This window comes from Chinchilla lanigera, unplaced genomic scaffold (assembly GCF_000276665.1).
Source record: "Chinchilla lanigera isolate Chin_1 unplaced genomic scaffold, ChiLan1.0 scaffold00021, whole genome shotgun sequence".
Classification (NCBI taxonomy): domain Eukaryota; kingdom Metazoa; phylum Chordata; class Mammalia; order Rodentia; family Chinchillidae; genus Chinchilla; species Chinchilla lanigera.
In genome coordinates, this window is record NW_004955422.1 from 28,668,648 (window position 1) to 28,694,431 (window position 25,784).

Sequence of the window (25,784 nt, forward strand, 5' to 3'; positions counted from 1 at the left end):
AAAAAAAAAAAAAAAAAAAAAAAAAAAAAACTAAAGCAAAACATGTACTAGTTTCACTGAATGATGTTAAGCTACATGACCCAAGTAACTGCAATCTCCACATTCTCATCCAACACAGAAGTATGTACTCCAGTTATCTCTTGGTATACACAGAGAACTCACTCCAGGACTGCCAGTGGAAGCCTTAATCCACACATTGTCAAATTCCTTACATGAAATGGCTTAATATTTGCATCTAGCTTATGTAAATTATCCTGTATATTTACCTTTGCAGTGGTGGAGCTGGAACTCCACCACCGGCAGCATGCATGCCAGACAAGCACTCCACCACTGAGCTATATCCCCAGCCCTCTTCCTGTATACAGTTAAGTCCTAAACTTAAAAACATTAGAGTTGCAAACATTCACAGGTGTACTGTTTAAGACTCACTTTGTCAGATATGGACAAATCAGACTTACAAGCGGTTTCTTGGAATGGAACTCATTCGTTTGTAAGTCAGGAATTACTGTACTTTAAATCACTTTCATCTTATTTATGGTACCTAACACAATGTAACCAGTTGTTACATTGTGTTTTTTAGGGAATAATAACAAAGGAAAAATCTGTACATGTTCAAGAGAGATGCAATTTTTCTCCTGATGTTTTCAAACCATGTTTGTTTGAAGCTGTGGATGCAAAAACTTACGGATATGCAAGGCCAACTACCTCTATCTCCTCAAATGCCCACAACAGAGCTCACAGGATCAAATGCCTTACCTCTGTCCATAGTAGTCTTCAAAGAACTTTTCTTTCCATTGTTCCACCTTCTTTTCCTTCTCCATTTCCTGTCGAATCCTGACTTGCATCTCATGGGTAAATTCACCTAGAATGAAAGAAGATTTCTGCAGTGACTGTATCCAGGATATTAATGTCTATCCTAAAGACAGCCAAGTCTTCTAGTTCTAACACACTGCAAAGTTTTAAAGGATATGCTCCTCTCATCCAGTGGCCCTTTCACATCATGCTCTTACTTAGGACAGAGCTAAAAGGTCTGCTATGAGAGAAATTCATTCTTCCTTAAAGTTATCATTCAAGAGTAAGCAATACTGTTTAAAAAAGCAAAACAATAAACAAAACACTCAGACTTACTCTCTGTGTAAAAAGATGTTAATACAGCAGGCTTGACTGTTTATTTTTAGAAGGGACGAACTTACGACGATGGCCCTTGGCTGACATGTGGAACTTAGATTTCAAGACATACCACCACACTGACAGGAGTGGCTCATTGTCCCTGGACTGCTAATGCCAGTTTATGCTTTCCTTTTTGGGATCTGGGCAGCAGCTTTCTATATGATTAGCCCAAATAAAAATCTTGGGCATCAAGCCTTTAATGAGCACCCCTAGTAAATATTTACTTTTGGTGTCACAATTTGTTTCTGGAAGAATTAAATGTGTTCTGTGTGCTTCCACAGAGGGCCTTGAAAGCTTGCATCTGGCTTTTCCTGTATCTCACCCCCTGTTGCTTCTTTGCTGACTTTTTTATGTTCTTTTGCTGTAATAAATTATAACCCTGAGTTTGTATGTAGTCCTGTCAGGAGTCATTAATCCCATAGGTGTCTCGGGGTCCTCTTGTAACATTCCCCGAGTAGCTTCCACATAAAATTAAAAGAAGCTAACGTTTACTCGAAGTGACTATGCCCAAGAAGAGAATGGTAGAATTTAATAGATCAACATTACAATGTACTTTCAACCTTCCAGACAATACCAGAACTATTGGAATACGTATGTATACTTTTCATGAATTGGGTGAAATTCACAATGGATTTCCAAGAGAGTGGAAGTCCAAATATTCTGTTACCTTTTCAGAGCTGTGTGGCACATTAATACCTACTACGTTTATCAGTACTGTGAAGAAAGCCTATCTTATGCTAAATAATCCTTGACACAGAGAGATTGGTAAAAAATTGAGCATGTGGGCTTTACACATCAGAAGAAATGCATGCTACGTGTGGGAGGAACAAACATCTCAATCTATCTGAAACAGAATCTACTTACCATCAGCCAGGCGTTCCCGCCAGCTCTGAGCTGCATGGGTGAAAAACTCATTATTAAGTGCACTACTGCTGAGGCGCAACAGGCCATCTGTTCCCACCTAGAGGTTTTGAGGAAAAAAGTGAAAATAAATAAGAAAACTTAGAAGAGGAGGCCATGTAGATAGAGGCCAAGAGGAGGCTAGGTATCTGTACCTGTCTGTCTACTTCAGGCAGGAGGAAGAGGAGCTGCTGCTGGAAGTGTGATGGCAAGGCATGGAAGGTCCTAGAGTTTATCAGGGCCCGGAGGTTGGTGTTCACAAGAATAGACCCAGGAGTCTCAAAATCTATCTCTTCCCCTCTATTACGCTTCATTTGACCTGTGATTTTTGAAGCAAGGTATAGATTTTCAATTCATTTAAACAAAACAACAAAAACAAATAAGCAAATGCCAACTGGTGGGAAAACTTTGGTGGCAGCACCCAATGTACCCACAACTTTGTTCTGTACACAGTGTGTTGTCCGATCCATCCCAATGGGTATATTACAACTGTTCTTTCCAGGTCACCGTTGGTGCCACTGAACCTAATAAACACTCAGGCTTGCTGCCCATACTCTGTACCACGCTATATCATCACAACCTGAAGAGGACACCTTTCCCACAGAAAACCAGGCAGGAGCAGGTTCTGAGCTTCCCTCCATGGCTGCAGAACAGGCTCCACAGAGGCCAACTGGAGAAAGGCTGGAAGTTGTCTAAAAGCAAATCTAGTTAAAATACTACATAAAAACCTGCAGAAGCCTTCTGTGAGGTATGATCTATGGGATGAAATGTACTAAACGTTGTTCAAAGTCAGTACCACTCAAAAGCTCAAACAAATGTTTCCTTTTTTTAAAAAATCATTACAAAGAGAGACCTGTTTTAGATTTTAGATTGGGCACTGCTGATGACTTAGAAAACCTAGCAAGACAGCATACTTAGTTCCCACTTGGGGAATGGTTTATTCTAATTTTCAGAATCCAAAGCTAGTCTTCTTAATGGTTTCATGTGGCCCATTTACAAAAACTCACGTAGCCCCACATGGGTCATGAGAAACAAATCCTGAAATAGCAAATAGTAATATTAGCACTGCAGATAACCTCACTGCAGGAGGTGCTCAACAGCATTACTGAATTTGTGTGCATCCCCAGAATTCAGCATTTCCACTCAATACACTAACTCAGTTATAAGAAGGAAGGAGAGTCTGGTAGAGACTGGATGTTGAAAGCCTGCATGACAAGATGCTATCAAAGAAAACAGATATGGGAATCCTTCACAGAGAAGCTCAGAAGCAATTTTCACTCATGCAACCAGTTACAAAGCAATATTCCAAGGTAGGTACTGTATGCCCTACAACAGTGATGGAGAACTTTTTAGAGCTTTCAATGATACGAACAGTCTGCTGGAGTGTATGTGCCATAGGCTCACCACCACTGCCATATAGGGATAGACCAGGAGCAGTGTGGCACCATCTCTGCCTACCAGGAGTTCACTCAAGGCCTAGCAGAGATCCAGGCACGAAATGACCAAACACAAGGTAAAAACAAAAAATAGAGGGCTACCCAAGAAGTAAAAATAAACTACAGCTTGAGTAAATGGTATCAACTTCTCCCTAGGCCTACTGGGACCCCCTTTACAGGCAGAGAAATGAGTGCCAAGCCACTCACCTGTGGCCGGCTTCCGGAAGCCTCTCAGGAGCGGGGCAGGGTCCCGGGCGACCTCGGCCTGGCCACGAATAGCAGCGCTGCCCAGGGCCAAAGAGCCGCTGCTGCTGCTTGACGGGCTGCCACTCTCGCCATCGGCGTGGCGGCCCGTGAACCCTGAAGGCACAGCATTCCACTGGTCAAAAGCATCACATGCCGCGCCCATGGCTGTCAGACAAGTTTACTTTTCTCCCAGCTCTCCCTAACATGTTGCCAGCAATAATGGGGTGCTTCCATCTCCCAGCCCTGGGCTGACAGAAATTACCAGTTTATGGTCTGGCTTTAAAATATCAACTTAAGACTGCCAAACCACTGCCTTCATTTTTATAACACTACACCTTTTACAAAGCACTGGCATAATCCTTCATCAAATGCTCATGACTGCCCCTGGAGGCAAAGAGCAGGGCACATGGCGGAGCCCAGCACTAGAACCTACAGCAGGCTTCACCATTACATTGTGCTGCCTTCCACAGGGACAGGTTTCATGGCTCTGGCTCAACAGCTCTACTGGCATCACAATGCTGGTCAGAGACACTGATAGAGGGAGGCCAGGTCCCCAGGACCTGAGAAAGTGCACCACAAGCATGAGAGTACACATACCTGCTGCAGATTCCACGTGGGCCCCGTTTACCTTCAGAGGAGTCAGAACAACTCGAGGCAGCATCACTCCAGCCTTTTTCTTTTGTTTGTTTGCCTGTGTTCCCAGACGGTACAGAAAAGAGCCTGTGTCATCTGCAGAGCCACAATAGTACTCCCTCTTCATCCTATCCTACCCCTCTAGTGGAAGAGTTCATGTACAGTCAAATCTGCCCAGCAAGAGTGAAAACAGCACTAACAGTACTGAACTGTATGCCCACCACTGTCAAGCAGCACTCTAAACTGCAAAAAAGGTATTGCTATCCTCATTTTACAGATAAAGAACTTGCCAGAGCTGGTAAGAGCCCTGGTCGCCATTCAAACAGCCAACTCCTAAGCTCATATTCTTACCACTGTGCACTGTACTGTACTCCTCCCTGGACATTCATATGTGTATCAGAAGAATGAACAGAAATTTCCAGGGAAGAAAAAAATATCATTCTGCTCTTGGACCTAACATTCCATTTTCCTATGGTCCACATTTTTTTTTGAGACGGAGTCTCACTGTGCAGTTCTGGTTAGCTCTGAACTCACTATGTAGCCCAGGCTGGCCCTGAACTCAAGGCAATCCTCCTGCTTCAGCCTCCCAGGTGCTGGGATTAAAGATGCATGCCACCACACCCAGCTGGTACCTTTTTAAATGGTACTAAGGTAAAGACTAAATTTATTTCCTCCATTTTTCAGACAAGCCCCCAACTAACTGTGAAAGGAAAAAAGAATCCTGTCTTGTGCCTGCCCTCATTCATTCTCCCAGGTCACAAACTGTCCTTCCTAACCTGAGAGGAAGCTCTATAGTTGTCCCTGGGACTGGAAAGGGATCGATTCTGAGATTCTGTAGAACAGGATGCATTTGAAGATGTTTCATCAAGAGACACTGGAAGAGAAAGAAATAAAGATTACTTCCTAGAGACTGCTTGGAGGTTTTCCCTCATCTTGTTAAGGCACTTACCATCATTTTCACCACTCACAGTGCTGGCTTCATTAGACCCACAGCTCTCCACATCAGCTGAATCCTCTGGCTCCTCTCCCTCTACTGCAGCTGTATTTCGAGACCACTGCAGGGCATCCTTCTGTGACAGAAAGTTACAACTCAGGTGAACAAATCCCTACAAATTCTATAAGCACAGTAGTCATTCCTAAATTTGTATGCTCTTAGGGAAGAGAGATTTAGTGTCCTTTCATTTGTTTTTGCAGCACTGGGGATAAAATCCAGGACTTCACACATGCTAGCCAAGTACTTTACTACTAAGCCTGGGATTTAGAATACTGCTCAGTTCCTTTCACTTTCTAACTAAGCTCTTTCTCAGCAAGTTCTTTTCATGAACACATCATTCAGAAAGTTAGGTATACTTTTGCTTTCAATCATTCATTAAACATTTATAGGTCACCTCGTATAAACTGTTAAATGAAGCTAGTTCCAGGTGGTGGTGGTTGTGGTGGTGAGAGAAGGAATCAGGCTCTAACCTCAAGGGACTCATCTGAGTAAGGAGAAATCAAATAAATTATAATGCAAATGGCAGGTATACACAGAGAGCTACAACAGCCCAGAAAAGGAGCCATCTAACTCACTCAGTAAAGGGAAAGGGGACATGGGTCCATGAATAAGGATTAAGGACGCAAGGCTTCCCAAGGGGATGTATAGCTAGAACTGAATTTTAAAAGAAGTCAACTATTAGGGAGACGGGCTGGCCATAGGGGAGACATTAGGAAGTTCTAGATAGTAGAACAAGCAAATGTGAAAAAATATTACAAACTTAGGAAATCAGATTTCAGAGGGGTGTGGGAAACTGGACACACTAGAGGATAGAGAGCAAGAGGGTAGATGACAGGACAATGTGTGAAGCAACAGAGATTTAGAATGTTTTCCAGTCTCTAAAGGATATTAGCTTGAGGTTTAGGAATTTTTTTTTCTAGCAACCATAGGAAGTCTGGAGACAGGAAGAAGACTTAGTCTATAATACAAGTCTAGCGAAAAATACAGATAAGCTAAACCTTATCAAACAGTGACAACTTGCTGCGGTGAACAGGAAAGCTCTATGCTACATTAACAGGCTCCCTGAACAGTCTCAAAACTGACTTCTACTTATTCTCAAAGAGAACTCAGGAGCTGCCTCCCACCTGAAATCTAGGAAGTAGGCTGGGGATATAGCTCAGAGGTGAAGCACTTGCCTAGCTAGCATGCACAAGGCCCTGGGTTCAATCCCCAGCAATGCAAAACATAAAAATGAAAAATAATCCAGGAAAAGATTATAAATGAATATTGAAAACTGAAGAAAAAGGAGAAGAGCTAACGTGGACAAAGGACAAAATACTGTCACGGAATAAATGTATATTAAAGAGTAGGTAAAATCATGATTCTACCTTTTAAACATTATGCTGTCTTAAAATAGAAAACAGTTGTTGGCATCTTTTCCTATTTTCCCTGTTAGGCATAAATTCCTCAGCAAAAGCTAAAAAAAAATTTAATATTTATCTTAAAATTATGCTTATTGGCTCTGGTATATAGTTAGAATGATGAAACTAATCTCTGATTCTCATGGACAAAGTAAGATGTAGAGATGCCAAAGTTGGGGCTGGGGATTTAGCTCAGTGGCACAGCGCCTGCCTGGCAAGTGCAAGGTTGTGAGTTTGATTCCTGGTACCGGAAAAAAAAACAAACAAAATAAATAAATAAAAAATAAAAATAAAATGGAGATGCCAAAGTAAGATGCCAATGTACTAATGAATAGAGATCTAGTGTACTCGCAGCCTCGACCCCAAAATTCTGCTTGTGGCTAACAGCAAGGAAAAATCATACTGGTAAAATGACAATGGGATCAAAAGGTTCAGACACTACCAATGGGACAGTAAAGAAATTCTTTAAAAAACAGCATATACCAGCACTCAGGAGGCTGAGGCAGGAGGATCACTGCAAGTTCAAGACCAGCCTTGGCTACAAAGTGAGGTCAAGTCCAGCCTGAACTGCATAGCAAGACCCCGTCTCAAAAAAGCCAAACAAAACAAAACAAAAATCAGCATACAGGCTGAGCATCCCTTATCCAAAATACTTGGGCCAGAAGTGTTTTGGGTTCTGGATGTTTTATAGATTTTAGATTATTTGTATATATAGCTATCTTGGAAATGGGACCCAACTCTAACATGGAATTTATGTTTTATATACAACTTATACCCACAGCATAATTCACATAGTACTTTTAATGCTACTGCATTTTAACTGTGACCATCACTTGAAGTCAAATATAAAATTTCCCATGTATCACAACATTGGCAGTTTAAAAACTTGGATTTGGGGTTTCTGCCATTAGGAATGTTCAAACTGTAAACCAAGAGCATCATGTCTAAGATATAAAAAGTGTTAACCCTATAAAGGAGAAAATTAACAATTCAACTATACTAAAGTAAGACCTACTCACCAAAAGGGACTGCAGTATTAATGCAGTGAAAAGGTCAAGTTACCTACACAGATGAAGGCTAACATCTATAATACATCTGTAATGCTGATTACAGCACTACGGCAAACAGAAATACTACTTGTGTATTGTATGTAATTCAAGTAACTATGAAAGGTTTCTAAAGCCATTTGTATCTCCAGTAAAAAGCAAACAGAAAAAGACTTTTAAGAAAAGCAATTCTAATTCTCCACTTTTAAAAGATCATTAATCTTTCTTTACAAACTCTATGAGTTTGATGTTACTAACTTTCTATATATTAACTTTGGAAGTTTGTCAAAAAGGAAATAGAGCTACTGAAAGTTACTAGTTACCAAAAAGTATGCCTCAGACTCAAGAGCTTAATTTCCTCTTTTCTTTCGGGAAAGTTTTCTATAAGGAAGCGTTAAACAAATATTAAAGGGTAATGAATCTGATTAAAGGGTAATCAGTCTTTCACTGAATCTTTTTTTTTTTTTCTCTTTCTTTCGTCTTTTTGAGACTGACTCTCACTATGTAGCCCAGGCTAGCCTCAAACTCATAGAGATCCTCCTACCTAAACTTCAGTACTGGGATTATCACTGAATTCTTTACTATTTTTTCCTCCAGCTATATTGCAGTAGTATTTGACAAATAAAAATTGTATATATTCAAGATAATGATTTGATATACATATATTTAGCATTTTTTTTTTTTTTTTGGTTTTGGTTTTTTTTCCGGTACAGGAATCGAACTCACAACCTTGCACTTGCCAGGCAGGTGCTGTGCCGCTGAGCTAAATCCCCAGCCCTTGATATACATATACATTGTGAAATGACTACCAGTCAAAACTATACAACCAAATTAACACATCCATCAACACACATAATTAAAGGGGGTAGCAAGGACATTTAAGACCTACTCAGCAAATTTCAAGACACTGGGCTATCTGAATGTGAACTATATACTAGACAAAAGTGTATGAATGTCAAATTTCTAGAGTTTGGTAATTGCATTGTGCTTATGTTGGAAAACACCTTTGGTTCAGTGTTTACCCCTCATATCATTTCCTCTGTTTTTAACAATTAAGGTACAGTTTATATACAGTGAAACTGACAGATTTTACATGTTATCATCTGATGAATCTGGAGAATATATTTTCAAGATACAGGACATTTTCAGCACCTCAAAAGTTTCTTGTGCCTCTTATTCAATCACCTTCCCATCCCAGTAGGGCAACAGCTGTTCCGAATTATACCATAAATTACTTGTGCTGCTCTTGATTTTCATGTAACTGAATCATACATTATACACCTCTTGATCTGACTTGTTCCATTCAGGCTAACACTTATAATATTCACCCATACTACTGCATACATCACTAGTTCATTATTTCTTATCAGAGTGTTCATATACAACAACTGGGGTATTTTCTTTTGATGGACATTTAGGTTATTTTCAAGTTTTGTCTATTAAAATGATTGCTGAAAAAGTAAACTATGAAACTCGGCATAGTGGCACACACCAGTAATTTCAGCACTCTATGCGGCAATTTCATAACTTAGACTCTGTCTCCAAAATGATATAGGGCTGGGGATGTAACTCAATGCAAGGACCCTGCGTTCAACCCATAATAACAGAAAAACAAAAACAAAACTTGCCAAGTGGATTTCCAAAGATTTACATCCGCATTTTCACCAATATTTGGTGGTCTCAGTCTTAGTTTAGCCATTGTACTTGGAATGCAATTCTGCCTTGTGGTATTAATTTTCATCTGCCTGATAACTAAAGATGCTAAGCACATTTTTGTGTGCTTGTTGGTATACTCTTACCCTCCTTTTATCTGTTCAAGTCTTTTGCACCCTTTTTAACTGAGTTTTTCTCTTTATTAACAGATCTGTTAAATGTATAAAATATATTAATAAAGGCAATTGGAAAGAAAATAGTAATAAAAAAGTAGCCATCAGTAATAAACAAACCTAAATAAAATGTACTCTCATAAATCAAACATTTTAAAACATAAAAGGCGCCAGGCGTGGTGGCACACGCCTATAAGCCTGTAATTCCAGCACTTGGGAGGCTGAGGCAGGAAGATTGTTGTGAGTTTGAGGCCAGCCTGGGCTACAAAGTGAGCTCAAGGTCAGCCTGAACTGCATAGCAGTTTTTTGTCTCAAAAAGACAAAAAAAAACCCAAACAAACAAACAAACATAAAAGGCACAGTGAACAAAAAAGGAACTAAAATTTAAAGTGACAAAATTAGATTTTCAAGCGAGCAAACTAGGGATGATGGCACGGAACTATAATCCTAGGTACTCAGAAGGAGCCTTGGCAACTTAGGGAACTGTGTCTCAAAGCAGAACAACAAAAAGAACTTGAGATGTAGCTGAGTGGCAGAGCACTCACCTAGCCATCACAACATCCTGTGTTCAGCTCCTAGTATAAAAGAAATTCATGTATGCCTGTACTTTCTTCATGGGTCTGATAAACCTTTCCAGAGCAAGAAATCTGTATTTTCTTTAAGGTAAAAAGGCTAATCTGAAGATTGTTTAATATAAATTATTAAAAACTAAGAACATATCAACCATACAACAGTTCTAACGTCCAAACCAATGCATAATAAAAATAAATAAGAAGGGACAAGAGTAGTGGTACTATAACTTTCAGATAGCATAATTTACCTACAATGAAGAGCCAGGAGACACAAATTAAGAAAATTCAGCCAGATCCTAATATCGATAGTAACATAACCCATGAGAAAATACAATTTTTAACAACAATGAACTATCCAGGGACAAATCCCACAAAAGAATATAATCATTTTATGAAAACGTAAAACTCTGAGAAAGGTTTAAAACCTAAGTAAGTCAAGAGCTACAACATGTTTTTAAGATTCAAAACTAGGGGCTGGGGATTTAGCTCAGCGGCAAAAGCGCTTGCCTGGTAAACGCAAGGTTGTGAGTTAGGTTCCCGGTACCGGAGAAAAACCAAAAAAAAAAAAAAAAAGATTCAAAACTGTAAATATGTCACTTCTCTCTAGCTATTTGTAGAATCAATCCAATTCCAGTAAGTTTCAATATTATTTTCTGTATAACTTGACTCTACATGGAAAAACCACAAATAGGAAGAAAAAAGGTACTTTTTATAAAAAAAGCTCTAATAAATGAGTACTTTAGTGGCAGGTAGTAGCTAGGAGGAGAGAGTAGGAATGATTCTACTTAAAAGGTATAGGGTTTCTTTTTTGGGGTGGTGAAAATGTTCTGGAATTAGATCCCAGTGATGGCTGCATAGCTTTCTGAATATATTGAATTATATGGTCTGTGAATTATATCCCAATAAAACAGGTCAAAATGGATTATGAAATATGACATAAATTTAATCAAAATTTGCAGAACAAAATACACATGCTGAGTGTAGTGGTCCACATTCGTTATCCAGTATTCGGGGATGCTGACACAAAAGAATCACAAGTTTGAGCCCAGCCTCAGTACTTTAAAAAGACCCTGTCTCAAGAAATTCAAAAAGTTCTGGGGAAGTAGTTTAGTGGGCTTCAATCCCCAGTACAGCATATAATAAACAAATATTCAAGATGTATGGAAAGTTCACAAGCCTAAAATCAAAATTCACCTCTGGAAAACGAAGACTAGTGGCCTTTTAATGATATTTTAATTTTTTAATGTAAATCCTAAAAAAAAAACTAGTAAAGCAAACTCTACATATGCTTGAGAAAATGCTTCATTATTTTTAAAAAACAAGTGAAAGAAAAAGAGCTATTATTTTTTAAATGAACACATTCTTGAAATATAAAGAAAAGAAACTGAGCTTTCATTAGTGACAAAAAAGGAGTTTCCATCAACCAGAAATAAAACAATTCTCATCTGTGATTTGCCATCCAGATCTTCAAGTACAGTTTCTCGTATGTTGACCACAGACTTGCTATCTCTCATCTGAAGCCCTTGGTGTAGATGAGTTTTAGAAATCACAGTTTCTTCTTCAGGAGGCTCAGACAGTATGACTACCAAGTTCCAGGTCACCCTGGGCAACTCAGTAAGATCCTGTCTCAAAACAATGAAAGAGCTTGGAATGTAGCACTTACCTAGCATATGCTCTTCAAGCCTAGGTTCAATATCCAGCATGTGCGCGCGCACACGAGCACACACACACACACACACACACACAGAGGAAATGCACATGCATATTTTATGACAAGATGATTTGTAGAATCCTAAGAAATTACAACTCTCAATAAAATTTTTGAAAGGATCTGAAGGTTTTATAATTCTACTTTTCTTACCGTTATAAAATTTGTATTGTTTTGATTTTTGATTTGTTTTTTGTTTTTTACAGGTTCCGGGAATTGAACTCATGACCTAGCACTTGCCAGGCAGGCGCTGTGCCGCTGAGCTAAATCCCCATCCCTCAGTTATAAAATTTGTAGCTGAGCATGATGGCACAAGGCCTGAAATTCCAGCACTCAGGAGGCTGAGGCAGGACAATCACCAGGAGTTTGAGGTAAGCCCAAACTACATAGCAAGACCCTGTCTCAAAAGAGGGTGGGGCGGGCATGGTGACACATGCCTATAAACCTAGCACTTGGGATGAAGAGTGGGCAGGAGGATTGCTGCCAAGTTCAAGGCCAGCCTAGGCTACATAGTGAGACCTTGTCTCAAAAAACAAAAATAAAGAAAATTTACTAAAAAGAGAGGAAAAGAGAAAAAGAGCAAAAATAAAAGTACACCTTCGGTCTGGAGGCTCAGGGTGGGTTACCATAGAAAGGTCATGACAGCAGGCTCCTCGTGGTGTTGGTGTCCTTATTTCTCATCAGAAAACAAGTCTCTAGTACTGCTACAGAGAAGTAAACAAGATCTTCCAAGGCCATAGCTCTCAGACTCTTGATAATTTATCCAACATACTTCTCTAACATATATTCTTCTCTACAGGAAGTAAAAGAATTAACCTGCTCTTCATGTTTGGGCTAAACAGCTTGATGGTCACTAACTCTCTTCTCATTTCCTGACAGGTTTTTCTTTCTTGAACCCAGTCAGCGAGCCACAGCACCCCAAGGTAGTTGGAGAGCACATGATCCTTAATAGGTAAGGCCTACAGCCACCTTCAGCTTGAAGAAGCCACAGAGGACACAGACTCCATTCATTCCGCACCCCATAAAGAAGTACAGGGACTTAAGTCTCTTAGGGGGTAATGAAATAGGAGGTAGGGCATAGCAAAGCTATCTGGGGAAATAAGCAGCACCTGTCAATTCCAAGAGCCCAGGACAGCACCAAATAATTACCAAGATCCCGTATGTGGAACTTCTCACTGGTTCCCACAAAATGTGGATGACATATGAGGACACAGGCACCACAAGGAGCCCGCTGTCATGAACTTTTCACTGTAGCCTACAGTGAGTCTCTCAGACCCAGGGTGTACTTTTATTTTTTTATTCTTTGGGGTTTTGGGGGGGGGGCAGGGTCTCGCTATGCAGTTCAGGCTGGCTTTGAACCATGTAGTCCAAGCAAGGCTGGCCTCGAACTCACAGTCACCCTCCCACCTCAATCCCCAAAGTGCTGGAATTACAGACATGCACTACCATGCCCAGCTGTACTTTAGTTTTCCCATTACCTTTTCACTCCTCATTTTTCAAATAAACTTTAAGCACTGTTTTTGGCTACTTATTCAATTCTTTGAAACAAGAAGAACCTAGAATATGTTTAGTTGACAAGCCATTTCTAAAGGAACTACTTGTTAAACATAAGAATGACCCACCAGGAACTGCCAGATATCTGGGCAAAACTATTAGATGCCCCAGCCCTTGGGAGGCTGAGGTAGGAGGATCGACACAAGTTCAAGACCAGCCTACACTACATAATGAGTTCAGGCCAGCCAAAACTACACAGCAAGACCGAGTCTCAAAAAAAAAAAAAAAGACAACAAAAAACCTGCTAGATAACAGGTAACCAAAACAAAAGCAGGAACTGAAAGAAAAGTGGTTAATAAAACGTTACAATAAACTTTGTGAAAGAGCCCCAAAACAAGCAATTAGAGAGTGCTAATTTTTAAAAAACAGGAACAAACAAGCATGCAATCTGTTAGAAACTAAAAGCTGTGTATGGTAGCACATGCCTGTAATCCCAACACTCCAGGCCTGAGGCAGGAAGACTGCCCCAAGTTCAAGGCCAGCCTGGGCTACACAGTGAGTTCAGGGCCAGCCTGAACTGTATAGCGAGACCCTGTCTCAAAACACCAAAAAGAAACTAAAAAGAAGATACCTGAATCAAGAAATAGGGTTTTTCTCAGAGAACTGATTAAAAGAGAGGGAGAGGCTTCCACTAGCACAGCCCCACACAATGAGAAGGTCCACAAAGAGAAAAATGAAAATGAAACAATATAAACATTTTTCCAAAATAGAACCTGAGTTTCAGGTTTCATTAAGGCAAAAGGCCCCAAAAAGGAATAAAAAAAGACCTATTCCATAGTACCATATCATTAAATTTCAAAATACAAGATAGAAAGGATCACAAAATCATCCAATTGGAAAGAACACATCACATAGAAAAAAATATGAATGACATCACACTTCTCAGAAGTAGTTTTGGAGAGTGTAATAATAGTATCTTCTGTACTTCTAAAACAAATCTTTTTTTTTCCCCGAGATATGGTCTCACTATGCAATTTAGGCTGGCCTTGAACTCAAACTAGCAACAATCCTCCTGCGTCAGCCTTCTGAATGCTGGGATTACAGGTGTGGGCCACCACGCCTGGAACAAAATCGTTTATTCAATGTGGAAAACAACAGAGGTCTCAAAGAAATTTATCTCCCATATACTTATTCTCAATCTCAAGAAACACTATTCTTTTCCTTTTTGTTTTGTTTTATCTTTTTTTGAGACAGGGTCTCGCTATGCAGTTCAGGCTGGCCTTGAGCTCACTTTGTAGCCCAGGCTGGTCTCGAACTCAGAACAATCCTCCTACCTCAACCTCCTGAGTGCTGGGATTACAGGCGTGTGCCACCATGCCTGACTAAGAAATACTACTCTTGAATGTGATCTACACAGATGTTTCGTTTAGAAAATGTGCACATAAATGTCAAAAGGGTAGCCAACTAATTCAGTTTGGTACTTTCCAGGGTTGGTACAAGTCCTCACCCAAGAAATTCCTCAGTCTGGGCAAAGAAGGATGGTCACCACTCAGGTTAAGGCTCAGAGGCAACTTTCAGTGAAAAAAATGAAATCAATGTGACAGCACATCAAGAGGAATTTGACAGCTGTAAATAAAATTGAGCTTCCTCTCTTCTGTCTGTAACCTGTTTTTATTTTTTATTCTGTCTCTCATTTGATTTACTTTGTAGTATGTGAAACATAGCATGATTATAAGGTCAAGACCATACAAAGGATGTACACTTAAAGAAGGGACAGTGCCTGCTCCCAACACAATTTCTCTCCTCCAACTCTCCATTCTACTGCTACCTGTCCCTGCCAAGTAGTCAACCTCAGTAACTTCTTGTTTAGTTGTGTTTCTTTGTGCACAAAATGATAATATACACATCTATTTTACTTCCCCTTCATCAAAAAATAATGCAAGCCACAAATAATATTTGGGATTCAATCCCTGTACCACAAAAAAAATAAAATCAGTTAAAAAATAAGAAGTTTAGGAGGCAGAATGAGATACCAAAGAGCCCCTACTCATAAGTAGTTATTAAGTTAAAAGAGGATAAAGAAGACCTTCATAGGTATGAAGGCTGGCAGTTGCCAGTTCCCACTTTGCCAAGTAATCAAAGTTAACTTCATTAGTAACAGGACAAACTGAAATAATAAGCTACATGGAAGAATGTCCTAAGAACACAGTCTCACTTCTCTGATACACCTGAAAAAGATGCAAAAGTTGAATTTAATCATAAGAAAATGCAACCTGACAAACAGTCTGCAAAATTGGTCTGTAGTCTTCAAAAAAGCCAAGGTCATAAAAGTCATGGAAAAAAGAAGTGTTCTAGACTGAAGGAGATGAAATACATAAGACAACTACTTACAAACACCTGAAGACTAGATAGTAATAATATGTTAATGTAATTTTCTGGAATATGTTAACTGTACTGGGTATACATAGAATGTTAGTTGGCTCTGAGTTACAACAACAAAACACCTGAAATGAGCTACTTATGGAGAGATTTATTTAGGCTCATGCTTCTGAAGGCCAGAGGGCGGCATGTCACAACAGCAATACCCTGTCATAGCTCAAACAAGGAAGCAGACTAGAGAATGAGGCCCCACAATTCCCTTCCAGGGCACTTCCTCCGTGACCTGAGGACCACTCCCAGAGCTCCACCACTTCAAGATTATATCACCTGCCACAAGCACTACCCTGGAGACCAAGCCTTCAACCCAGGCCCCTTTGGGAGACACTCATCCATATCACCCCACAGCAAGATGTTCTTAACCACAAGGCAAGCATACCAATGTATTAAGGGGCTACAGGACTACAATGGCTTAGAAAAATTAAGTGAAAATTAAGTAAAAAAAAAATTTGTAAAAATTTTTGAAAATTAAGTAAAAATTAAGTGTGTAACTGCTACAAGTTAAAAATAAAAAGATAGGCATGGTGGTGTACACATGTAATCTCAGAACTCTGAGGCACTGAGGCAGGAGCGCCAAAACAGCATGGGTAACTCAAGAGATGTATTAAGACCCTGTCTCAAAAATAAAAGCTACAATGGGCTGGAGATGCAGTTTAGTACAAAGGCCCTGGTTCAATTTACAGCACTGCCAAGAAAATGAGGTAAGAGTCAGACAGACAGACACAGAGAGAGACAGAAAGAAAAGAAAGAGAAGGTAAAATGATAGTTCACAAAGGAAAATGGCCAATAAGCATACGAAAAGATATTCATCAAAGAAACACAAATTAAAACAAATTCAATATATATTCATCATAAAAACTAAGTATACTTGGAAAGCTAAGGCAGAAGGATCTTGAATTCGAGGCCAGCCTGGGCTACATACTGAGTTCCAGGCCTGCCTAGACTACTTAACAAGATCTTGTTTTAAAAAACTAAACTCAGTAAACTAGGAAGAAAAAGGAACGCCCTCAGCTTGATAAAGAACATCTACCAGACCGGCAGCTCGCTCCCTGCCTCGTAGGTCCCCGGAGGGAGGGCCCCCGGCGCACGGGGAGCCATGCCGCCACCGAGCGCTGTTGCACGCCAGCGAAGGCCAGCCACTGCTGCTCAATTGAGAACTATCATGATACAGAGAAACAATGACACAATTGGCCCACCAGGCACCGGCTGCAGATGCCCACCTATGGACGTGTGTGAATCATTCAAGCATGGAAAAACCCCTGGGAATACATGCTATACAACGGGCCACTCTTGCTCCTGCCATTGAGAACCAGAAAGGTCTAGAGTCAGCAGAGGAGCAGCTGCTGAACAAGGACTCGGAGAACATGAGAATGCAGACTAAGCCCGAGGGGGTCAGAGGTCCTGTGGACTGGGGTCACAAGAGCCGCTCGGAAGCTGTAAACCAGGAGGACCTTGCACAATACATGCGGAGACTCCCTGGAAGCCATTCTTCCCCTGACAGTACAGGCTGCGGTGGAGCTCCGGAGAAGTCTGCAACGGGATTCCTGCTGCCTGTGCTGACAGTTGGGGAGAGGACACTAAATGGTTGTGGGGTCCCAATGCAATGGGAGGCTAGAGGAAAAGCTACAAAAAATGGCTTTGGCACCAGATGGCTCACTTGATTTTTGACAACCCTTAGGCTGTAACTACTTGTTAGATCCTTCTTGCATATCTCTGTCTTCCTGAGAAACCACTTCTAAGATACCAACATGTATTACAGCAGCCATTGATACTTTTCTACTAATCTATCCATAACTCTGTAATGTTTGTATTGTTCCTCTCCTATTTCATAAATGGATGCATGTTTATTATGTGTTTCCTACAACCACCATTGAGAATAGTTAATGATTATTCAATAGGTCACTCATGTATAGTTCTATTTATTTTCTTTTGAAGATACCAAAGTATAGTACAACAACTCTTGATAATCTCCTACCTCTTTTGTCTGTAACTCACTATTATCTATTTGTTTTCCTGAGAAACTATCTTGTAGATAACAATATGTAAAACAATAACCATTGATAATTTCCTACCACTTTGTCTGTAATTTGGTAAGCCCCCCCATTATTGTTATCCTTCTTTTACTCTTTAAAATTAAAAAAAAAAAAAAAAAGAGCATCTACCAAATGACTGCAACTAGCATCATACCAATGGTGAAACACCGAAGGCTTTCCTTCTGAGACTGGGAATAAGAGAAGGATCTTCCTAAATGGTACTCCCACTTAACACAGTGTGTGAAGTCCTAGTAGAGAAATTAGGCAAGAATAGGTAATAAGAAGAATACATATCAAAAAGAAACATAAGACTGGCCCTATTTACAGGTGACATCATGGTCTACACTCTAAAAAAAATCTCAAAGAATCTAGGCAGAAAATTCACAGGATATACAGTAAACACAAAAAAATCAATGTCAATGGAACCAACCAACAATGAAAAAGCAAAATTAAAACCACAATAGCATTTATAGTAGCTTCTTAAAAAATTAAAGTAGTTTCATATTTAACAACACACACACGCAGAATGTAGATACTGAAAATTATAAATGCTGGTAAAAATACCAAAGACAGCCTAAGTAAACAGACAAACATACCATGTTCATAGAATGGAAGACAGGACAGTCAAAATGGCAGTTCTCCCCCAAACAGATCAGTATTAAGTCTCTGCTAAAATTTCTGAAAATAAGATTGTAAGATGTATATAGACAAATAAAAAACTTTTAACAATTCTGAAAAAGAACAAAGAATCAACCACCTGATTTGTGACTTACTATAATTAGACAACAGGAAACAAGGCAGTATGGTATTATTGATAGGACAAACAGGTAAGTAAACAGAACACAATAGTGTCCATAAACAGATCTTTACACAAAATATGCTGAAATGATTTTTGATGGATAGTGTTTTCAAACAAATGGCATTGGACCAAGTGGCCATTCCCTTCACCTCCCCCCCCCCCACCGCAAAAAAAACCTGATACAATTTTGGCACTCAAAGGAGATAACAGACCTAAATGTAAAATATAAAACTTTTAAAAGAAAACCGAAGGAAATTTTGTAACCAAGAATTACACAATTCTTGGATATAACACTGAAACATAAAAATCTATAAACATTTAAGTTGATAAATTAAGATTTCACCAAATTGAAACTTCTGCTGTAAAAATATACTCTTAACAAAATGAAAAGACAAGCCATAGATGAAATGTATCAATACATTACATATCCAACAAAGAAATTTTATCTAGAACACTCTACATTTAACAATAAGTAAACAATCTAACTAAAAAATGGAAAAGACATGAACATAAACTACACCAAAGATGACATTCATATGGAACACAAAGACCTGTCAAGATATTCAATAGCCATTAGGAATGTAAATTAAGGCCTGATGAAATTATTATGATGTAGCCACATGTGGTGGCGCACACCTGTAATCCCAGCACTTGGGAGGCTGAGGCAGGAGGATCGCTCCAAGTTCAAGACCAGCCTGGGCTGTACAAAGTAAGTTGAAGACCAGCCTGAACTGCATAGTGAGACCCTGTCTCAAAAAAGATTAAAAAAAAAAAAAAAGCCTAAAATGGAATGGTTAAAAAAAATACTGACAATATCAAGTGCTGTGGAAAAAGAATAATTAGATTTCTTGTATGTTATAGTGAGGATGAAAAACGGTACAGCCAAATGAGTGCAGCAGTTTCTTATAGAGTTAAACATACAGTACCATATGACTCAGTAATTTCATTCACAGGTATCCTAAAGAAATAAAACTATTCTCACACTAAAACCTATATGCAAATACTTATAGTAGCTTTATTTGTAATGGCCTCAAACTAGGAACTTGAGTTCTTCAGTGGGAGAATGCATAAACAAGCTACGCTATGCCCAACCACAGACTAACAGATCAGCAATAAGAACAGTGTAGACAAATACAATTCGGATAGATCTCAAAGATTTTACACTAGGTGAAAGAGCCAATCTCAGCAGGTATCACTAGATGATAATATGACATTCTGAAAAGGACAGAATTATAGTGAAAGTGGTTAAGATTAAAGCAAACAATGGTTGCCAATTTTTTGAGGTACAGTCTAAGTCATACAGCTTCTATGTACTACTTTTCGCTTGTTCCAATGGCACTACTTCAAGGTCGTGGAGACTAAGAGGTGGGGTCTAATGAGAGGTCCTCTGGTCATTAGGGGCAGGGTTTTTAAAGGGGATAGTGATATTCTGCCCTTTCCATTTCTGCTTTTTCAATTCAAAATCATGAACTGAACAGCTTTTATTCATTTTGCGTTTTTGTTGTTTTATTTTTGAGACAGGGTCTTACTGTGTAGTCAGGGTGGCCTTGAACTCACTATATAGCCCAGGCTGGCCTTCAACTCGTGGCAATCTTCCTGCCTCAGCCTTCTGAGTGCTGGGATTACAGGTGTGTACCATGCCTGGCTAAACCGCTTTTACTCTGCCACATGCTCCCTGCCATGATGTGCTGCCTCACCAAAGTAAGTGGGACCAATGGACTACAGACAAACTTTCAAACTTACGAACTAAATAAATCCATCCTCTTTACAAGTTAAATATCTCAATATCTCAAGTATTTTGTTACAGTAACAGAAAGCTAGAAAATTTGTGAAACCTTTTTTAAATCTAGGAATCTGCTAATAAAAACGTACTTGTATTTCAGGTTTCTTAATATGTGTTACACTGCAAGAATGGCACAACAAATTCCTCCATTCCTATGGGCGTGTCTCTTTGTAGTAAGACTGCAGTTACACTCAAGAGAATTTTGTTGCTCTTCTTTGGACTTGATGTGACCAATGGATTAATGCAGAGTTTCTTAACTTTTTAATATTTTAGGATAGATAATTCTTCGTAGCAATTATGTGCTTTGTAGGATATTTAGTACATCCTTGGCCTATACATACTAGATAGCAAGTATCATCTCCCTTTATCTCACCAGTTGTGAGAACTAAAATTGCCAGACTGCCAAATAGACAGAAGAATACTTGGTTGAGAATGACTGCTCTAAGGTGACACAAGCAGGGACCTCAAAAGCACCTAGACAGAGGGGTTTGCCCTCTTGCTGCTACTGAGAACACTTCAGCCACCATTGTCAAATAAAGAGTCCTGAGCTAGTCTGCTGAATACTGTGAATAATGTGGTAGTTTCAATTGCTCCAGACAATAGCCACACAAGAGTGATGCCATCCTATACTATCTAGAATAATAGTTTTATACTGATGCACAACAAATTATCATAAACTCAGAGGCCTGAACAGCATACACTTTTTTATTATCTTATGATTCCATGGGTGGTATGTCTGAGCAGGCTTTAAGTCTCATAAAATTCCATTCAAGGTGTCAACTGGACTGATTTTCTTTCTGGTACTTAATGTCCTCTTCCAAACTCACATGGTTATCAGCAGACAGGAGTTTCTTGCAGTTGTAGAACTAAGGTCACCTTTTTGCTGTCAGCTGGACCTGCATTCTGTTCCCAGGCACTCAAACAAAAAGTTCCACCCAGTAACACATGGCAACTTCTATTCTTCCATCTCTGAACTCTAGACACTCACCTAATTGGCTCAGGTCTACCCAGGATAAACTCTGAGTTAACTCCAAATCAACTGACTAGGGATCTTTAGTACATTTGCAAAATTTCTTCACCTCTGCATATCCTGCTAGTAAAAAGCAAACTACAGTTGCCACACACACACACAACAGAAAGAGACTATACAGGGGCATGGGTCACCAGAGATTATCACAGAAATCTGCCTAATGCATTTAGTCTATAGGTAACCACAGATTCATGGAAGAAACCAGTCCAGATAATATCAAAATAATCTGAGCCTGTCTAGATGGGAAGAACAGCCAATGCAAACTGAAGAACAGAGAATAAAATAAGTGACAACTGTTATAAGATAACAAATTCTGGGATGGTTCATTACAAAGCAAATGTGATCTGATAGAAAATACCTAACATAATCATATACAGAATCATCAGGAGAGTCTCATGTACTAGAAAAAGATGTTCCTTATCAATGCGCTGGCAACTGCAAAATTAAATATACATACATGTATTTTTAATCTAAAGATACAATAAGAAAAAAAATTTTTTTTTGAGACAGGGTCTCACTATGTAGCCCAGGCTGGCCTTAAACTCACTATGCAACCCAAGCTGGCCTCAAACTCATAGCAATCCTCCTGCATGTGCCTCTTAAATGCTGGGACAACAGAGTGTGCCACTATGCCCAGCGAGAAATTAAGTTTCATTTATTTAGTATACGGACTGATTCTCTTACCCTTTTAAAATGACATCAGTTGTGCATTAGTCAATATTCTGAAAAATCACTTTTTTGGAGAATGTTTCATATGCCACATTAAGTGGATTAAGACATTATTATCTAGTTGTAAGTAGACAAAAATATAGCCACTCTAAAAGACAAGGTGGATTTTTTTTTTTTTTTTTTTTGAGACAGGGTTTCACTATGTAATTCAAGCTGGCCTGGAACTCACTATGTAGCCCAGACTGGGTCAAACTCGCAGCAATGCTCCTGCCTCAGCCTCCCAAGTGCTAGGATTACAAGCATGTGGCACCATGTCCAACAATTTGGATTTAAAACTGACAGTGCATGTGCAGGGGCACTAAGAAAATAGCAGTGTTAAACATTTTTCAATTGCAAGTGTGTAATTCTTTATCAAACAGGTCACAAGGTACAATCAATGATCACATCATTCCTGAAAACATTAAAAATTAGACAAACCTAGAGAAATCCAATATATTCACTATCATTTCTTAATTTTACCATAATATTAATTATTTTAATATATATAGCTAATATATATTAGCTAATATGTAATTGCAGTATAATATGTAGTATAATTTCTTAATATTTTAATATTAAGGCTATAACATACAGTGTAATTTACTAATACTTTTCAATTTCTCTTATAGGGTACACTTCACAGTGGTCATATGAAAGAATGGTAGTACATGTTAGTGGTTATACAATGTACAAAGGATGTGAGCTGAAAAATATTTTATTATCATTAAGGGAATAACTTTCTAAAAAAATTAAATCCCATTGCCAGAACAATAAAAAGCAATGAAGTGACACTATCAGAGCTATACAGCAAAATCATCTGACAGAAATATTTAAGACTCCATTAGAGATGCAAAAAGTCTGAAAACTATACCGCTAATTAAAAGGCTAGGCCAACAGTTAGAAAAGACGCAATCAACGCCTGAGCAAAATGTTAGAACTGTTAAGGAAAACAACTTATTACAGCATTAAACATGAATGAACAAACAACATATACAGGCTACTTTCATAAAAGAAAAGAAAAAACATCAGAGTACTGCTCTGATATAAAGAAGGACACTGGGGGGGCTGGGGATTTAGCTCAGTGGCACAGCGCATGCCTGGCAAGCGCAAGGTCGTGAGTTTGATTCCTGGTACCGGAAAAAAAATCAAAAAAAAAAAAAAGGAGGACACTAGGCTACAAAAGGAGTTCTAGGTTAGCCTGAACTAGACAGTGAAACCCTGTCTCACAAAGAAAAAAGGGTAAGACTGATGCATCTTAAGACCCTACTCTTGAGTGAAATAAATCGGACATATGTTTAAATATCACCATGACCAAAGGTTTAACAGATACTGGGAAGGGGGTTAGAAAATGTTCACATGGGAAGTGGAAAAAGGGAGGTGAGAGGGGAAAAGAGGGAAGGGAAAATAAAAAAAAAGAATAGAAAGAAAAAATGGAAACAAATTTTTTGTAAGTAAGCAAGGGAAGGGGACTGAAGGGAGGGGAGAGGATTGGGGAAAAATAAAGAATCAAGATATATTAGGTTCAGGTACAAATTCCCTATGATAAATGTGATCATTATATATATATCTAAAATATACCAATAAAATTAATTTTAAAAAGAAAATAAGAAAACGTATCTGTATAGCCTAACAAAAGTAAACACAAGATAAACTCAACCAGGGCTGGGGATTTAGCTCAGCGACACAGTGCCTGCCTGGCAAGCGCAAGGTCGTGAGTTCAATTCCTGGTACTGGAAAAAAAAGCCAAATAAAAAAAAGATAAACCCAACCAAACAAAGCTTAAAAGCAAGCCTCAAAGGATCCATTTCCAAATAACTTACGTGCATTCCTGAACAAAGCTCAAAAACACTAAAATGAATACAAAAGTACCCAGGATCCAAAGTAAAAGTTAGGGCATTTGTCATCCAATCCAAAATTATTAGGAGCTCAAAGAATTAGAAAAAGTTGACTGACAATGACAAGAAAATTAAATAGAAAGAGACTCAAAAATGACAGAATTATGGCCAGGCACAGTGGTTCACACCCATAATCCCAGCACTTGGGAGGCTAAGGCAGGAGGATCACTTTGAGTAGGAAGCCAGCCTCAGCTACATACTGAGTTCAAGTCCACCCTGCATTACACAGGGAAACCCTGTCTCAAAAAACAAAAAAACAGAATTAGCCAGGCATTGTGGCACACGCCTGCAATCTGGGCAGGTGAGTCACAAGGTTAAACTCACCCTAGGCAACTTAGCAAGACTTTGTCTCAAAATAAAAATAAGGGCTGGGAATGTAACTCAGTGCAAAGGTCTTTCAATCCCCAGTACCCCCATACCCGCTCCCTCACACATAAAAAGAATCAGAAGCAAAGACTATGAATACAGTTATAACTATATTTCATTTGTTCAACAGTACTGAGCACACTGAGCAGGAACATGTAAAGTACAAAAGCAAACAAAGAAAAAACCTAACAATACCCAAACTCTACTTCTAGAGATTTAAAAAAAAAAAAATCTGAATGGGATCAACAGCAGATTTAACATACCAAAGGAAAAAAATTAGTCAACAGCAGGATGTATGAGTAGAAACTGCCCTTCCCTCAGGAAAAAAAGAGTAAAGAGAAAAATATGAGCACATCAATGAGTTGTGGAACAATCTGTAGGAGCCAAATGTGCATGCAATTACAGTCTCCAGATAGAACTATCACAGAGGGACGTGAGAGAAAAAGAAACCTCAAGAAATAATGGCTGGTTATTTACAAAACTCAAACCATGAAACTCAACAAAACCCAGGCACAAGAAACATGAAGTGAACTATACCAAACTACCTCATAACCAAGTTGCTGGAAAGCAGTGATTAAAAATCTTAATAAATTAAGCAGAAAGGGGAGAGGAAAAAAAAAAAAAACTACTCACTGAGAACAATTAAAATGACTGCAGATTTCTTACATGGGATAATGCAAACCATAGACAATGGAGCAAAATTTATAAAGTACAGAAAGACAAAACCATCAATCTAGAATTCTGTATTAAGTAAAAATATCTTTAAAAAGAAAGGAAAATATTTTTTCAAACATACAAAAGCTTAAATACTATTTTACCAGATTGATGCTGCCACATACATTAAAGGAAGTTCTCTGGTTCCCACTCAGCCTGGGCAACTTACCAAGACCCTGTCTCAAAACAAAAAATTTAAAAAGGGTTGAGGATGTAGTTCAGTGCAAAGGTATTGTTAATAAATTCTACCACACCAAATCCAACAATATCTAAAAACAACAGATCATGATCAAGTGAATTTTATTCCAGAAATACAAGGTAAGTTTAAACTCAGACTAAAAAAGAAAAACCTTATACAGTACCCATCTAGGCAGATGCAGAAAAGGCATCTGAAAAATTTCAACATCCAATCCTAACACGTTAAATGTTAATAGAGGAATCCAGATAAACGGAATAAGGTGTTCTTTATAACATTCGATTTACCCTTGCAACTTTTCTGTGAATTTGGGATTACTGCCCAATACTTTCTTGTCTGGTTTTTTAAAATAATGATACATGAAAAGCTGTTTAGCCCAATTCCTGGAACAAATTAAGA

The 25,784-nt window shown here is 38.8% G+C and overlaps 1 protein-coding gene across 1 annotated transcript in view; it reads right to left on the reverse strand.

Moving 5' to 3' along the window:
• Asxl1 (additional sex combs like transcriptional regulator 1) overlaps positions 1 to 25,784 on the reverse strand; it is a gene marked incomplete at its 5' end in the record, with an annotated part of 59,505 nt that overhangs the window by 6,256 nt on the left and 27,465 nt on the right. Inside the window, 7 exon segments of the mRNA XM_005384868.2 lie at positions 757 to 862; positions 2,035 to 2,131; positions 2,226 to 2,389; positions 3,714 to 3,866; positions 4,350 to 4,443; positions 5,162 to 5,259; positions 5,335 to 5,455. Of these exon segments, the coding sequence (XP_005384925.1) occupies positions 757 to 862; positions 2,035 to 2,131; positions 2,226 to 2,389; positions 3,714 to 3,866; positions 4,350 to 4,443; positions 5,162 to 5,259; positions 5,335 to 5,455 (833 nt within the window).